Source organism: Akebia trifoliata, chromosome 8 (genome assembly GCF_017979445.1).
Source record: "Akebia trifoliata isolate Shusen 1 chromosome 8, ASM1797944v1, whole genome shotgun sequence".
In the NCBI taxonomy this organism is placed as follows: domain Eukaryota; kingdom Viridiplantae; phylum Streptophyta; class Magnoliopsida; order Ranunculales; family Lardizabalaceae; genus Akebia; species Akebia trifoliata.
Genome location: NC_141382.1, coordinates 7,874,149 through 7,892,846, shown reverse-complemented (window position 1 = coordinate 7,892,846; position 18,698 = coordinate 7,874,149). Strand labels below are relative to the sequence as shown.

The 18,698-nt window shown below is 33.0% G+C and overlaps 1 protein-coding gene across 1 annotated transcript; it reads left to right on the top strand.

Annotated features, from left to right (window-relative positions):
* Nucleotides 1-2,228: 2,228 nt before the first annotated feature.
* Nucleotides 2,229-3,847, top strand: LOC147395870 (NAC domain-containing protein JA2L-like). Its single transcript, XM_086451597.1, has 3 exons — nt 2,229-2,463; nt 2,688-2,956; nt 3,478-3,847. Exons 1-3 carry the CDS (start codon nt 2,250-2,252, stop codon nt 3,715-3,717), a joined length of 723 nt encoding a protein of 240 aa, XP_086307723.1. The 5' UTR covers nt 2,229-2,249; the 3' UTR covers nt 3,718-3,847.
* Nucleotides 3,848-18,698: the final 14,851 nt, after the last annotated feature.

The window sequence follows — 18,698 nt, the reverse complement described above, 5'->3', positions numbered from 1 at the left end:
CAACAACACTTTGACTAAGTTCTGATTATTTACACTAAATGAAGGTCTAATTCCAAAAGATTCCGTTCATCTATGTACTAGTATCTACAATGATGCTAAAATTTTGTAAATCGATGTAATTATGAAATCTCCTTGGTATGAATGTATATTTATTTCTCGTTACTATTTTTCTTTTTTGCCTTACAAGTCTCTAATTATATGTTGAGTGAGCTAGTTTGTATAATGAAAGAAGATTTGAGAGGTTGCAACTTTGTAAGGTGTAGAGTTCTTGATTGTCATGGGGGTCTGCTTTAACTCCCGATTGCTTTTTAATTAAAGAATGAACAATTTAATAAAATAATAAGGTGTAGGATAATATTAATTTATCCCAAGAGAAAGGACGATAAAAAATTCATCTAAACCCAATCGAATTGTGGAAGGAAAATAAGGTGCGTGGAAAATTAATGGTAATGGTAAGGACATTATTGATAAATAAAAAAAAAGATTGATAGGACAGAAACAAAGGCTAGTGTTCATAAGCGACAACGAGGAGAAAATCTCATGGTTAATGCACAAATACACTCTACCCTCAATTTTTGATTAAAATGAAAATGTTGGTTTAAATTTTTAATTTTGTAATTTATATCAAACCATTTACGCCTACTAAAGCAAAGGGGGGTAATAAAAGTAAATTTATTGAAATTTGCGAGATTCTCATTTTAGGCTTTTAGCACACCATTCATATGGAAATTAATTTTTTTACCAACAAAAAAAAAAAAAAGTTAAATTTAAAAATATCCTTCCAAAAAATGCAATGCAATAGTAAAATATTAAAGGGGCATTTTAGTAATTTCTAAAAGTATTTTCTATTTTGTAAAAACAATTGTAAATGACCCTTTGCCTACTTAGCAGATATATTCATAATAAATTGCCCCAAAAGTAGTGTTCCACGTAAGCCTCAAAGTTGAACCTTCCCTTTTAACCCTTATTTTATTGATTTTTTTGTCCTCTACTTTCCCTCGCGCAATTATAAGCACTTCTGTTTAAATAAATAAAAAAAATCATATTGATTAGGCATAAACATATTTGAATTCAATAAACACTTTTTTTAAATAAATAAAAAATCATATTGATTGGGTAAAAACATATTTAAATTGAATAAGCGCTTTTGTTTAAATTTAAAAAAAAAAAAAAAAATCATGGATAAACTAATAGCACATCCCTCTACATTTTATGGAAAAACTCATATAAAAAAAATTCAAAAATTAATTCTTTTGGATTTGATCTAAGATTTTGAAAATGGGAGGCTATCGAACTCCCACCAAAATTTCAAATTTAAAAATCAAAATTTAACAGTGAAAAATAACCTATTATAAGTTTTTTTATATATACAAAGTTCATAGAATTTTGTCCTCTACATCCCTGTGGCGGATCATGTTTTTGGATGCCACTGGATGAGCTCAATGACCCTAGAAATCACTAAGTCTAGATTTACAACAAAAAACTAAACAAAAAAAAAAAATCACCATTTGAAAATAAAAGGGGTATCTCAAATATGCACCTAAATATATTGGAGTGTTTATTTTGACCAAGAAATTGATGAGAGGGGGGCATGAACCACCATTTGAAAATAAAAGGGGTATCTCAAATATTCACAAAAATGTAAAGGGTTTCAAAATCACCCAAAATATTGAGGAGGGACGAGAGCATGTATCACTAATTTGAAAACTAAAGCGGTATATCTCAAATATTCATCAAAATATTGAGGGTATTTAAATCAGCAAAATATTGAGCGAACAAGGCTATATGGGTCTTGTGAAATAAAGTAGGGGTATCACAAATATTAACCAAAATATAGAAGGGTTCTAAATCATTCAAAATATTTAAGGGGTTAACAAGGTAAAAAGGGCATGTCATTAGTTTGAAAAGATGGGGTATCTCAAATAGTCCCTACAAGGACTTTTGATTGGGGGTGCACAATAAGAAAAACAGCAAAATTCAAGTTTTTTTTTTATTGGACACATTGTCAAGATGAAATATACCTATAAGATGGAGTTGGATTGGGAATTTTTGTATGTACATGTTTAAGTGTAACTTTGTTTTGGAGTTTGAACTATGAAATAATAAGATTTGATTTCCAATTTCTTAATCTTTGGTCTTTATAAATGGGGCTCTAGCTTCTTCTAAAATTTTCATCTCAAATTAATCTCTTCACTCAATTTCCAATTGAGAGAGTGAGAGAGACACACACACACACACACACAGAGAAAATGTCACACCTCAAATTCTCACCTACAGATGCAGACTTATTGTGCTACCTCCAAGCAAAGATAAATAAAGAAATACTTGAATCAAGCTCCATTATGGACGGTCAAATCTACGACTTCGTACCATGGTATCTCCCAGGTATAAACAAAGAAATACTTGAATCAATCCCCATTATGGACTGCCAAATCTATGATCTTTTACCATGGAATCTCCCAGGTATGAATGTATATTTCTTTCTCGTTACCATTTTTCTTCTTTGTCTTACAAGTCTCCAATTACACATTGAATGAGCTAATTTGTATAATGGAAGAAGATTTGAAAGGTCACAACTTTGTAAAGTGTAGAGTTCTTGATTATCATGGGGTTTGCCATAACTCTCAATTGCCTTTCAAGTAAATAATGAATATTTTAATAAATTAATTTTATGATTTTTTTTTCAGGACTTGAAAATGTAAAAGACAAGACTACAATAAAATATTACTTTGTGCAAAAAGAAAGATCCAAGCCAAATTCTTCTAGACCCAATCGAATTGTGAAAGGAAAAAAAGGTACGTGGAAAACTAATGGCAGTGGCGAGGATATTCGTGATGAAGAAGAAAGGCCGATTGGACACAAGCGAAGGCTAGTGTTCATACTAGACAATGACGAGAAAACCCCATGGTTAATGCATGAGTACACTTTACCCTCAAATTTTGATCAAAATAAAAAGGTTGGTTTAAGTTTTTAATTTTATAATTTAAATCAAACCATTTACTCCTATTAAAGCAAAGGGGGTATAAAAGTAAATTTATTGAAATTTGTGAGATTCCCATTTTAGGCTTTTAGCGCACTATTCATTATAATTGAAATTAATTTTTTTTTATCAACTAGGAAAAAAACTAAGTTAAATTTAAACATATCCTTCCCAAAAATGCAATGTAATAGTAAAATATTAAAGGGGGTATTTTAGTAATTTCAAAAAGTATTTTTTATTTGGTAAAAAAATTTGAAAATGACACTTTGCCTACCATGTAGATATATTCATAATAAATTGACCCCCAAAGTAACGTATCTTATCAAAATTATTAGAAACCCAAAGAATTTCACACTTTTTTTTCTAGTTTTTTTATTTTAATTTTTTATTATTGGTAATTTTCTCTATTTTATCTACTTTTTTTGGTAATTAATTTCTCCTTAAATTTGTTATCTATTTATTTTGGGATTGTAACATTATTATGTTTTGTGTTTTAGGAAATATTTCAAAAATGGGTGATATGTACAATTACAAGGAATGGGGGAGCAAAATGGTCTAAAGATATTGAAGAGGTCAACCATAATGAATCAATTGCGAGTTCAAATTCTGAAGGGAGTGCCGCGAACAACAAATCTGATGTGACCTCAATGAAAAAAATTTACAATGAAGAAGAGCTTTTGAAACTTGATCAAGCTTTTGAGTATATCGGGAATTGCAAATTTGATATATTGGATTGAATCCGGTATGACATGGGAATACATCCCAATTTACAAAATTACTCTCATCATGCTTGATGTAGCAAGTGACTTTTATGTGCTATTAGGTGAAAAAAGTTAAAAAGTGGTTACATTTAAAAATATTAATATTATGAGGTGTTCTTAGCAAGTAAAGTCTTTTACAATGTTGAGGAGTAACTTTATTGAAATATTAATGGATTTTGATGATAATAATCAAAGTGGTACAGAATTAATTTATTTTATTAATTTGTGACTTGCATTGAATGGGATATTTTTTTTCACTCTATATATATATGAAGAACTTCTATTGCCGAATTATCTTTTGCTAAAAGCACCCCAAGATACTTATTGTCAACCGTTTACTTATTTTCTTTAAAAAAAAATTGGAATAGAACAATGTTACTTTGAGCCCAGAAATGATGTCATTCTTGCAAAAAAGCAATTATCCTAAAGAGGATAGAAACAGTGAAATTTATTTCGATGGTAACTTATGGGCAGCACCAATCCATATATATATTGAATCATGAATCGGTATGAAATGAATTGTTTTGTTCTTTAGTTTTCACTAGGTTCGGAGAAAATAGGAAACTCCAATGCCTCTTTTTGCTCAATATTTGTAAATATGTTTGTACATGGTTCAGTATGTAATTGATACACTCCCTTGACAAACATGATGTACTGCATATAATTATGAGTCATAAGTGAAGTTGATTGTTGGCCTCTCACAAGGAATGTTGAAGGGAGGACAATTACATGGAACCATTTGCACTGAATAAAATGTGAAAAAAAAAAGAAATAAAGTAAAAGGCAAATCTCAAATTGTGAGGATTATGGGTTTGACCCATAATTTCAAGATCGAATTAGGTTAGAAACATGGGTTCTAAGATGGAGTTAAATAGAAATTTGGATCTTGCGGAGCACTATTGTCCTGGGTCCAGCTGGTCTACTTTAGGAGTCAATTTTGAAGATGAGATTCCAAGCTAAAAACAAAAGTGAAGACCATGGTTCTTCCTTAAAAAATTATTTGATATTCTAATCCAAATATGCATTGTTTTACATGATTATAAGCCACATATGCGAAAAGTAAAGATATCCAACTCGTCAATAATGTAAAAATGATTCAAACCGACTTACCAGGTTATTATTAGGTATTTTAAGATTTGAATGAGGGATGACCAGCCAATTAATTTCTCGAATACGGTAACATATTTTTTTATCTTTCAACCTCAAATTTTTTTTCTTCTTATGCCTTCAAATCTCGAGAGTTATATTTGAACACATCCCCACATAACTTTGAGAAAGCGAGGAAGCAGTGGGGACACTTACTCCCAATGAACTTTGAGATACCCTTATTTTCAACTCATTACATTGCTGCACTCCCTGTCCATTTGTCTCCACCCCCTCACCCTGTTTTTCTAAAGATGAAATTACCTCTTGACTAGGCCTTCTCTCACAGACTAGATGAAAATGACCTAAATATCCTTATCTTCGACTTCTTACAAAAAATCTTTGAATATTCCCCCAAAATTATTCATCATCAAATAATTTACCATTAACTATAGTTTGCCCTTACGACAAAAAATAAAAATAAAATTCTGACTCTGCTCTTGGGAATGAATATACGGCATATCCTATTTTTCATATTCTATATATAAATATATGTAAATAATTAGGATGGGTCAGGATCAAGGGACATATGAAAAAACATATGTATAAACAATGTAATATTAATAAATTTTCAAAATATGGGTTAGAAGCTTCGGATTGAGCTGATTTTTTGTGAGGATGATCTCTATGATGGGAAGATCATCCGAAAAAAAAAAAATCAGTCCAATTTGAAACTTCTAACCCCATTAAAAGTGATTTAGAATGTGGACTGTTGATTTTGTGCCAATTTTTTTCAATAATTTGTAAATCACTTTTGATGGATTTAGAAGTTTCCGATTGAGCTGATTTTTCGTAAGGGTGATCTTCTCATCATAATGACCATTCTCGCAAAAAATCAGCTCAATTCAAAACCTCTAACCCATATTTTGAAAAACCATTGTTTTTACATATGTCCCTTGAGCCGCCCCCAATTAGGATATTTATTATATAATTTTTATTATTAAAATTAAAATAATTCAGGCAAAGGATAAAATTTTGGGTGACTCAAGATTGGGTAAGTAATCAAATATGGTTTATCTACTTAAAACTTGGGTAAAATTTTCGATTTGAGAATTATCCTAAAATTCAAGAAAAAAATCAGGTATGGATGCGTGTGTTTCAATTCAGGTATAGAGTTGGTAGAGGCCTCACCCGACCCATTGCCAACCCTAGTCAATGACTCGCCAAAAAAATACACACTTCTGATTTTGAAAATACAAAATCCAATTGTTGAAATTGATAAGATCCCAATTATTCGATTTTGGGACCGTAATTTCACCGAGATTACCATCATATAAATACTAGTTCCCTTAAAATAATAATAAATTTTATTAAATCCCAAATTAATGTGACTAACAATAGTTTGTTACTAATTTCAGGTGAAAAGGGCACATTCGGAAACCAACAAAAGAAATAACAATTATGGTTACAATACGCGGGCCGAAAGGAAGTTTCTAGAAAAATATCGATCGATTTGGGCGCCACGTCACCGCGCCGCGGCTAGCCAAGACCGCGCCGCGGTCATTTCGAGGAATTTATCCTCGAGATTTTTACAGAAGCTTCGGTGGTTGTAACTGATTGGGTCATTTGAATCGAATTATCCGCTAAATCACCCCGATTACCCGAATAAGAACATTATAAATTTGAGGGTTGATTTCAAAGAAGGGGTCCCCTCTTGGGCCCTCTCCTTGCTCTCTTCTCTTCTCAATTTTTGATTGTTTCTTTCTTTAATTTTCTGTAATTTTCTTTTGAGAGATCTCTTGAGTGTAGTGAGAACATCAAGAGTGCTCAATTCTTTTTTTTTGTAAATTGTTGGGAGAGCTATAAAAGAAGAATTCGGATCGATCATCATCTTCATCTTCTTCACCTATTCTCTCTCTTTTCTCTTTTATTATTTTTCTGCAATTACAATGCTTGCATGATTGGCTAAATTCTCATTAGAGAAGTGAAGGAAGCCATAGCAAATTAATCCCTCTAGTGTAGATTTAAATTCTTGCTTGCTTACATATTTTAATTCTGAAAATTCTATTCTGATTAAGGTAATCCAACTTATAATTCTAATCCAACTTATAGCCATTACTTAGATAAGTTCAAGAATGGCTATGCTATGTGAATAATCAGAATATAAATTGGGCAATCTCCATCATATTAGGATTTTCATGAATACTTCTAATTTCTTTCAAAAATTTAATTGATCCATCTTCCGATCCATGAGCAATGACTTGCTCCATGGATTGAGTTAATTTCAGAATTTATCTACACTATGGATTACTTGCAAAGGTTACTTGACCTCTCTAATCCCTCTCTCTTAGATTTCAATCTTATTTTCTGTTTAGATTTCAATTTAGTTTCTACTACAACTTTGTTTTGTTTTGTTTTTAACTAATCTGTTTTTGTTTCTAATTCTGTTTTGGCATTTTTATCCGAATGAATCCTTGAATCCTCATTGTCCCTGTGGAACGAATTCGACTTGCCCAAAGTCTTAGTTCAAATCTTTATCTTTGCATCTTTATTGCAAGCTTTACAATCGATCAAAATGGCGCCGCTGCCGGGGACAGCGAGTTGATTCATTTTTCAATTCGGAAAGTATCCGAAATAGTTTCCGAAACAGAACCGAATGTGTTTTGCTTGAAACAAAAGCCAAACGAACAGAAAAAAAATTGAAAAAAATTTCATTACAATCCTCAGGATATCAGAAACCATTTCCAATTTGAAAAATCGATTTTTATCAAAATTTTACCGCGCTGCGGTTGTCACTTAGTGCGCCGCGGTGACGTAGCAACATTTTCTGCTGATTTTTGTTAGACAAGTTTCTGACATCATGGACATTGTAATGGTCATATTGATTTTTTTTTCTTAGTATTCTGATTTGAATAATTTTGTTCTATTCAGGTGAAGGACTCGACGGAAGTCGACGAAAGTTGACGGAAGGCGACACGTGAAATTTTTATCCACTAAATTTGTTCTATCACCAAGAAGACAGCAACTTCCAATTCTCTGTTCATTTTATTTTATTTATATTTTTTTTTTCTTAGAAAACAATTTGTATTAGGTACTTGAATTTGTATTAAATTTTAATTGTATCCGAGAGGGCTTGGATTGTAATAGAATTAGGGACGGACGATAGTGGGACGAAACTATCTCAGCCCCTCGGGTTCGTACACCAAATTTGGTGTTGGTGGCCCGAGTCGACTCAACTCGATCATCCCCCGTCTAGAACGGGAGGTAAATTTCGAAACACTCACGCATCACTCGCTAGTGAGTTTCTGTATTGCTTTTGAGTGACTAATCTGTACACATTGGATTGCACCTAGTAATAAGGGCACCCTTACGAGGATGGCACCATAAGATAAGAATCGGAGTTCATTACCGATATCTTGCCATTATAGGAAAATCAAATTCACAGCAAATTAATTAATTAAAATTTGATTAGACTGGACTCTAGGTTCCATCGAGCTCATTAAGCAAAGCTAATCAAAAGTTGCACCAATTGCACTTCTTGATCGTGAACAGTTCCTAGCGCAATCTTGCCCTGTAGTTCTACGTGAATTCAGGGGATAGACTACGTCTATTCAAGACGAGAGGTGTTCTAAGAGTGCCCTTGCTCAGCATTGTGCGCCACCTCTCCTCTGGAGATTAAACTGGCTGTTCCGATTTCAGAGATTTGGGTTGGAGGCTTTGATTAATCCTTTGAACCAGTTAGGAGCTGTCTAGTCTTAGGAACCCAGTGATCACGTGTGAATTCCTCCCTCTCTTCTGTGCAAGTCCATAGTATATGTTACAGTAGATACAGAACCTCGAGCAGATTTATATCGTCATGGAGTTTAGGAGAAAATCATTGATCTCGTGCGGCTTATGTGATAATTATGGTCATTCTCCCGAGCATTGTCCGAGTCAGCCCATGCTTCATACTACACAGGCCAATATGCATCATTCTCAAAACTCGTATTGGATGCCGACACCCAGTTCGTTCGACCAACCATACCACGTAGATAATTTGTTTCCCCAAAATTCCATACCGTGTCAGAACGAGTTCACTCAGGGTAGTCATTTTGGTAACCATGAGGATTTTTATTTGCATGACACTTCGATGATGAATCCAACCATAATTTTCCAACAATCCTATGATTCTCAACATTTCTCCGATTACAGAGCTACAGAGCCTGAGCCAACATCCACTCACTCATATTTGTCTTCTCCTCAATCGTCGTCATTAGAGTCTATGATGTCTGCCTTCTTAATTCAACAACAACAATTAATCCAACAACAACAGCTCCATCAACAAATGTTGGTAAATCATCAACAAGAGTTGTTAAATTATCAACAACAATGGGATATGGGTCAAGCCTTAGTCAACATAGGAACTCAACTAAGTCACCTAGCGTTATCCTTAGAAGAAGGAAAATTTGATAAATTCAAAACTGAAGATATCTCAATCCCGGAAAATCTACCATTCTTTCAAAATAACCTTAGTGACCAGTTCTACTCTTTTGAAGATTTCGATGATTGTCCATCAACAATTGATAACCCTGTCTCAATTGAAGTTCAAATTCAAACCAATGAGGTTACAATTCCAACCGAAGCAACGATGGAAGTTCAACTAGGTCAGCTTATTGTGCCTATAGAAGAAAGAGAGAATGGTCAATTTTCAAATGAGATAACCCATGAGAGCCAACCAATGTTTCAAAGTCCTAATGAGCAAGGTGATTGTACAAATTTGGCTAAGCAAATTGATCCGCCATCAGAGGAGATTGTTGTTCAGGAGGAATTAACAACCAATTCTAATTTGTTAGTCACACCAATTCCGACCATGATTGAATCAACTTCGTATCCTCTCCAGCCCATCATTTCACAAAAGTGTAAAGACCCTTCATGTCTTACAACTTCCATTCTCTTTGGAATATGATGATTGAAACTTGTTTTGAAAAGGTGATGACACTAAGAACTGAGGACAAACGAGGGTTGTTGATCATTTTAAAAAATCATTTCCAAGTCCTAACGATGGTCAAAATTTGTCTACCTATCAATTGGGGTGGGAAGTCGATCGTTGTGTCCGTCAAAATGAATTTTGGGAAAATTCCTATATATCAGACCTTTTGATAGGTCCGGCTGAAGACGTTAAACTTAGCGCTGCTTGGGAGGCAACCCATGTGCTTTTATTTTAATAAGTAGTGTAGTTAGGATATAAAATTTTTCTCTAAAAAAAAAAAAAAAAAAAAAAAACCTCTAACCTTAATCCCTTTCTCATTCTCTTCATCTTCAAGTCCACTATCAAACCAAATCAATGAGTGTCACTAGGACTGCAGCCTGGTCACTAATTGTTGATTGAGTAGCAGAGATAGATGTTAGCTTATATTGAGGAGAAAAAGGCACAGACTACTGAATGTTCGGATTAAGATAGGTTTAAATTTTAGATTAGGATGTTCTTAATTTCTTAATTAGGTATTTTTTTTTATTTTAGAAAGGATTTCTTTTATGCAGAAAAAAAAAACTGCTTTGAAAATTATCATTGTTATAACTTTCATTCTTTTCAGATTAGTTGTAACAAGACTTTGCACATTAATGCCCAATCCGTTTCAGGTGTGATCTAACCTTTTTATTTTTCCTTACTGCTTGCATATTGAGGACAATATGTCATTTAGGTTTGGGGGTATTAGGTTAGTTCACAATTGCATTGCATTGGTAGTTTAGTTTCAGGTTTATTTCATTGCTAGTTTAATTTCATGTTCAAAAAAAAAAAAAATTTAAAAATATTCAACACTTTCGAAATATTTTCTTCAAAATCTTTGTATATATTTTTTACATATGAATTTCAAATCTCAGGCTCATGTTCTAACTTTTGATCAAAAGTTCTTTTTGGTTATTCCTCATTAAGAAAATCATGAAAGAATTACTTTAGAAATTTACTTCTGATTAAGTATTTGGAAAGATAGATTTTATGGAACAAAAGTTGACCCTCTTTTCTGACTAGAGTGTTAGGGAAAACCTAGTCTAGTGAACTATGACTTCTTTGTCCCTTGGTTGGCTTGTTAGAAGAAAAACAGAACTGAAGTTAGTATTACTTGGACAGCAACCATAGGATTAGACTGGGTACCTTGAAAAGGGCTATCTACTTTTTGTAAAAAGAATACCAGAAAATGGTGAAGTGTGATAAAATCTAAAAAAAATAGAAAATACGAGAAAAATGTCAAAGATAGCTAGAACTGCAAAAATGAAAAAAAGAGTCCAATGAGACCAAATAGTGCAGTAGGGTGAAAGCCGTCAATGGTAAAAACGTGAGTAAACTGGAATATCACAGATAAAGCCCCTTAGAGGTATTAAAGTGAATATCCACACCTCTCACAATCCCAGACAAGATGCTTAGTTTCGAGTTAGAACTTAGGTAGAACCGACCATTCTTAACAGTTAGGAGGTGAAATCTTGTTCCTAAAAAGATATTGATTTAAAAAAAAAATCAGAAAATCACACAAGCACTCAAATTATCTTTCAAATTTTCTGAAAATGAGGAATAAAAACTTAGAACTTTGTTCAAACATAAATGACCTTTGACTGATTTATGGAATGTCGTTATGTTCACTTTACATACTTTGATTTTGATTTTAATATTTTTGTAAAATATTAGAATTTTGTGGGTATATTCTTTCACTGCAAACCCTCACGAGTCAAACTCGTCTACTAGGGGTAACCTAGGGGTTTAAGGGCTTACTGCATAAGCTAAATGCAGTCGGGAACCTCACGAAAGAGGAGTTGTTTAGATTTAAGTTTTGCTCAGGACTAGCAAAATTGAGGTTTGGGGGTGTGATAAGATCCCAATTATTCGATTTTGGGACCGTAATTTCACCGAGATTACCATCATATAAATACTAGTTCCCTTAAAATAATAATAAATTTTATTAATCCCAAATTAATGTGACTAACAATAGTTTGTTACTAATTTCAGGTGAAAAGGGCACATTCGGAAACCAACAAAAGAAATAACAATTATGGTTACAATACGCGGGCCGAAAGGAAGTTTCTAGAAAAATATCGATCGATTTGGGCGCCACGTCACCGCGCCGCGGCTAGCCAAGACCGCGCCGCGGTCATTTCGAGGAATTTATCCTCGAGATTTTTACAGAAGCTTCGGTGGTTGTAACTGATTGGGTCATTTGAATCGAATTATCCGCTAAATCACCCCGATTACCCGAATAAGAACATTATAAATTTGACGGTTGATTTCAAAGAAGGGGTCCCCTCTTGGGGCCCTCTCCTTGCTCTCTTCTTCTCCAATTTTTGATTGTTTCTCTCTTTAATTTTCTGTAATTTTCTATTGAGAGATCTCTTGAGTGTAGTGAGAACATCAAGAGTGCTCAATTCTTTTTCTTTGTAAATTGTTGGGAGAGCTATAAAAGAAGAATTCGGATCGATCATCATCTTCATCTTCTTCACCTATTCTCTCTTTTCTCTTTTATTATTTTTCTGCAATTACAATGCTTGCAATGATTGGCTAAATTCTCATTAGAGAAGTGAAGGAAGCCATAGCAAATTAATCCCTCTAGTGTAGATTTAAATTCTTGCTTGCTTACATATTTTAATTCTGAAAATTCTATTCTGATTAAGGTAATCCAACTTATAATTCTGATCCAACTTAGATAGCCATTACTTAGATAAGTTCAAGAATGGCTATGCTATGTGAATAATCAGAATATAAATTGGGCAATCTCCATCATATTAGGATTTTCATGAATAGCTTCTAATTTCTTTCAAAAATTAATTGATCCATCTTCCGATCCATGAGCAATGACTTGCTCCATGGACTGAGTTAATTTCAGAATTTATCTACACTATGGATTACTTGCAAAGGTTTACTTGACCTCTCTAATCCCTCTCTCTTAGAATTTCAATCTTTATTTTCTGTTTAGATTTCAATTTAGTTTCTACTACAACTTTGTTTTGTTTTGTTTTTAACACTAATCTATTTTTGTTTCTAAATTCTGTTTTGGCATTTTTATCCGAATGAATCCTTGAATCCTCATTGTCCCTGTGGAACGAATTCGACTTACCCAAAGTCCATTAGTTCAAATCTTTATCTTTGCATCTTTCTTGCAAGATTTACAACTCGATCAGAAATTTCTATTCCAAAACATTGCTACCAACCTCTATTTGTTACATTCTTTAGTCTAGAGTCTCAACTCAAAGGAAAAAATTCTAGTAAGAAAGAGGATAAGCACAAACAATTGCATATTGAAGAAGATGGTGATAAAAATCTTTGGTACATTTATAAGATGGAGTTAGATTGGGAATTTTTGTTTGTTGATGTCTCTTTCATAGTCTAGTGAACTGGCTCTGAAATGTTAGGGACACAGTCGATGATTTGAACAATGAAACTTGTGCAAAATTCAATGTATTCCCAATTTTTTTTTTCTTTTTTCTTTCTTGATGTTCTTATGATGGTGTGAGATTAAATCATCATTCTCTAGATAAATGCTTAGTTTTTTATCTATGATATTATAAATATATAATATAGATCTACCAAAATCCCCATAGGACTAGTGAGCCCAATTGAGTGCCCCACATCTACCTAATGTTTTAAAAATTGGACCAGTTCGTTGACACACATGATTGATCCTGTCCATCCAAAGTGGTCCAGCCGCTCGGCCAAATCAACTTGACCAAAAAAAATGAAATATTAAGTAATTATTTTTAATTTCTTCCCAAAATCAACTAACTTCAACTCCAAAATCAAGTAATTTCAATGATTTACAATTATGATTAGGTTCATATAAAATCCTAACCCAAAACAGAAATCTAGCAAATATATATAATAAATAAATGTCAGGGGCGCCAATAGCAGTTCTCTAAGATACCGTTGTTATGGTTTGGACTTCTGTACACACTTTGTAATATGACTTTAAGTTAGTGTTAGATTGGACATATCTGTTGATGTAATGATGCAAAATGCTGATGTAACATTTTTCAGTGCTTAAGTTTGGATTTGAAATATTAAATGTTTTTCCCTTTTTCTTGGAATAATTGGAAGTCTGGGGCAAAAAGAAGGAATTGGATTGAGGATGAGCTTTAATACATTAACTTCGAGTGATTGTTTGGTCAAGCAAATTTGCTCATAACCCAACACCATTTTGATATGTGGCGATGATAACGTAAGTGATATAAGAGAAATTTCTCTCTCCTACTGCACATTCACTGATCAAAAATCGTAATTTTTAGATTACAAATCTTAAAAAGTATAATGGGATCCACATGTATTATCATATTGTCAATCTAACACCATAGTCTTCTAGATTTTATATAAAAAAAAATCATGGTAAATAAATAAATTTTTTTTTTCGAGTTTGATCAATGGTGTTTTCATATTGAAGAGGGTCTAGTCTAAATTATGTGACACCCCTTGAAATGGGTCATATATGTTTTTTTGATAATCGGGTATTCGTGTAGACGGTAGACCGGGCCATTATTTGAGCTTTGCACACGCCATAGACCATGGTCTTGTCCAAGGACTAATCTTGGGGCACGTGTAATGTCTGTATATCAAACGCACCAGGTAAGTGAGGGTGTGCTCTCGCGGGTGGCCCCTGAGGAAATAATCCTCATATTGGGTATTGAACTCATAACTTACGGGCATTAACCGCTTATTAGTCCGAAATTGCCATTAAGCCAATCCCTTGGGATTAAATTGCCATAAGATTTGGCCCATAGTTCAATATATTAATATTTCAAGCTCATTCAACATAAAATTATATTAGCAAAAATTACCAAATAGTAGTTGAACATCGAATTTCCATATATACGAGTCGTGATAATCTGATGCCCCCTCTATCATATGCCCCCCTACGTCCCTGTCATAGACTTGTAGATCATTTTCCTCAGGATACACGGGAAACAAATTTATGGTTCTCTATATCCCGAGGCAAATGATCTATGGTTCTATGATGGGGGCGTATGTCAGAGGGGGGGTATCAAAAATCATTATTGTTACATTGTTTTTACATATGTTTTTTCATATATATATATTTAATGTGGTAAATTTAAGTTGCCTTCCCAAATGTCAGAAGTGTTTGAATCTTGTACAATTGGGAGTTGGGTAGCTACTTCATACCCTATCCTTAATAGATTAAATGTACTATTGGGAATTGGTCCTTCATATTTATTTGTTGTTAGGTTTGATGATATAAAATCACCATTCTTTTGTTTCTAAGGGTTGGTGGGCTTTCCACTTATAAAGGTTATTTTGGTTATTTCCAGGTCATTAACTTATTTTAGTTTTTTCCTTGTCATTAACTTATGGTCTCTAGATGGTTGTTAGTGTCTATAAAATGATGTTTATCTAAAATGTGATTTTCTCTTTGGTAGAGTGTGAGAAAACATTGAGTATCTATATGAGTATTATTCTTCTCTTATAAAACCTATATGCTCAAGGTTCTTGAGGGTGATCTTCACATTATAGTCACAGGCTTGTGACAACGAGAGTGAGATTGATTTCTTGTTTTGATTTTTACTAAACTTGGATATAAAGATTTAATAGATTTCACCGGAGAGTTGATGCTAAATATTAACCTTCATTTTTGTAATTTCTTCATTTTTGTAATTACATATATCTTATGTTGTGGTTGTTTTCTTTACTCTACTTTCTTTATTATTACTTGCATTTGCTTTACAACACATTCTTAGGATTTGATTATTGGAATTAATTACTTTGGTGTTAAAAGGGATTGACTTCAATAATTGAGTTTCCATGTGTGGGTTGGGATCTAGTCACAACATTTATGATCCGTCCAACAATCTGTTTCATAAAACCCATGAGAGGTGAGTCCAACAGTCATGGGCTGGGCCCAGAAAAGTGCCTTGATGTGTGTAAGAGGAACAAGACTCATGCCACGAGGCAAGAGTTTCTTATCTTTCTTCTGGACAAAATGTTCTATGAAATCACAATCACATGCATGAATCACCTTCTATCTTGTAGTACTATATGTCCATTTTGGGAGTTGGGCTTAGTTGAGAATTTGAAGCTAAATCTTAACCCAAGTTAGCTGGGCTTGGATTAAGATTTAGATTAACCCAACACGTTTCAGAGGGACAATAGTTAATTATCTCACACTCTAGGGGGTATATGGAGGGAAAAACAGACAATAGTTGATTATCTCACATACTAATTAACTGGCAATAGCCAGTTTCCTTCCACATGGTGTGTCTAAATGAATTTGTCTAACTGGGAGCCACTAACATAATTAAATTAGAGTTTAGTTTAAATATAACTTGAAGCCCAATCAATTAGATTATAGTATTAGCAAATAAATATATATCTACTATCTATTAAATGATAAAAGATGAATTCTGCAAGGTAACTTAACATTAAGCCACATGGGTCATTAATGTCAGAATATTAATTATGATGTAGTGTATTAAGGTACATCAAGATGCATCGGATCATTATCTTATGATTAGAATGTGTAGTCAGAATGTAGTTATATAGTTATGTAACTTCCCCATGTAATCTTTATCTATTAATTGAATTTCACCAGAGATATAATCATCCAGAAATTTCAGTTATCAAATCTTTTCAATTAAGAATGACCCATGTCACTCAACATTATAACACTCGTTCATGAAATGTAATTTGCTTATATTTTTAACATTGAAATCTAATACACTCTAAAATTGTATTGTAGATAATAACTTTTAAGTTTTCTACAAAATGGAAAATTTGTAAATAGGGATAGCGGGTCCAATTGAGTGCTCACAAGAAATTTGCAGGTAAAGAGTTGGTGGCTTCCCCTAGTGGATCAAAATTTTAAATTTATCCATGGACATATAATCAAGATGGATCAGGTTTGGATCCAAATTGTTAAGGTCTGTATTGTTCTAGATCCAATCTAAAACATCACTATAATTCGATTTGATTTAAGAAATGCAAAATATAAATTTACATTATTTGTATATTTCAATACATAATTGGTTAAGATCACTATCGGATTGGAAGGATCTGAAATTGGAACCCAACTCGTTTAAATGGGTCTAAGTCCATCATGGGCCTATAGTTAACTCTTATTATCGTTGGGACTTTAAACCATCATATATTAAGATGTAGTTGGGGAAAGAAATTTTCATGGAAGTGGAGTTCGGATGCATTCCTAGCAATTTCAGTAAATAAATTGAAGCTTAGATTTGTAGATTGAAAAGTATTATAAAAAGGAAACCAAGGTTCCTTCAAATAATATCTCTTCCCATAAGTTTCCAATTGAGAGAGAGTAATTGGTAGTAAGCTTGGTATTGGGTTATTGTTTGTGTTCCTCCAATGTCACACTACATATTCTCACCTACGGATGCAGTCTTATTGTGCTACCTCAAAGGAAAGATAAACAAAGAAATAATTGAATCAAATCCATTACCGACTGTTATGTCTACAACTTTGAACCATGGAATCTCCCAGATATACATATATTCTTTTAATCATTTTCTTGGGAAACTAATCTCAGAGGCATATCTTTGAAAATATGAACCAAAAGTTCTCTTGATAGAAAATATAATCATTTTGAGGTCTAATTTTTTGGATATTGTCCTTATAAATATTTTTAAAAACATTCATTAAATGCCTAAAATACTTTTTTAAACATCAACGTTTCCATTCTGTAATTTATAGCCTATCCATGCTTTTTTGAATAGGTGAGATACTGCTAATGTTTTAAAATTGATGTCATGCCCCTTAACCTCATACATCTCCTATAGACTAATAAAGGCATTATCATCGTCGTCGTCATCATCATCCAAGAGGTTGAAGATGATTGGTTTTGGGAAGAAATCGAGGGGTTTTAAGTCATTTTTCATATTTGTATGCGAGAAGACTGAGCATAAGGGGCGTGGGCGTGGCATCAATTTTAAAACATAGGGGGTGTCTTAAATATTCACCTAAGCATTTTCAAATCATGCTTCAAAAGGTCTTTGTAAGGATAGCATTTTTAAAGAAAGAGCCTTAGAATAATCTAAATTTTCTTTGGGGAGATATTTTGGTCCATATTTCAAAAATAAATAAATAAATACAGTATTTGAGATCCTTTTTCCTATTTTCTTTCTATCTTTCTCCTTCCCCTAACATTCTCTTCTTCTCTTCTTCAAGTTTCTTTTAATAAGTTTGTATTTTAGATGATTTTAGGATATGAGAGCATACAAGTAGAGACTAAAGAATAGTACTACTATGTTTCAAGAAAAAGAAAGACGAAGAATGGATCCCAATTGAATAGTCAAAGGAAGAGGTTGGTGGAACACTACTGGTAATATTAAGGATATTCTTGATGAAGAAGGAAGATTGCAAGGGAAAATATTTTATCATCTAAAAATAATGATGATAAAACATCTAAAAATGGCATGAAGACCAAATGGATAATGCACGAGTACATTTTACCCCAAGTTTTAGACCAATACAAAAATGTTGGTGCAATTTTTTTTTTAAAGATAAGTGGAGCCAATTTTTATTTATTATATGATTATTTTTTTATAACAATTTTTTTGCTTTGTATTTTAGGTGCAATTTCGAGAATGGGTGGTGTGTAGAATTAGAAAGAGTGGGTGGGGAGGACATTATGAAGAGAATGAGTACACCACAGTCCTCATCGATCTTAACGCATCTGTTGTGATTTCATAATTGGATCAAAGAAAATGAAAACGACAAGGACGACCAATAAAATCATCTTGTTGCCTTATAGAATCATCTTCTTCCAACCAACTATTTACAATGAACCAGCCATAACAACATCATACCTATTAATATAATACTACTAGAACATGATGTATAGTAATAAGGTGTACATTGATACACTAGAACATAGATCCATTATTCTAAG

Coding starts and splice junctions, on each gene's coding strand:
- LOC147395870 (XM_086451597.1), top strand. CDS start 2,250: ATGTCACACCTCAAATTCTCACCTACAGATGCAGACTTATTGTGCTAC. Junction 2,464..2,687: donor TTTACCATGGAATCTCCCAG/GTATGAATGTAT, acceptor TTTTTTTTTCAG/GACTTGAAAATGTAAAAGAC. Junction 2,957..3,477: donor ATTTTGATCAAAATAAAAAG/GTTGGTTTAAGT, acceptor TTTGTGTTTTAG/GAAATATTTCAAAAATGGGT.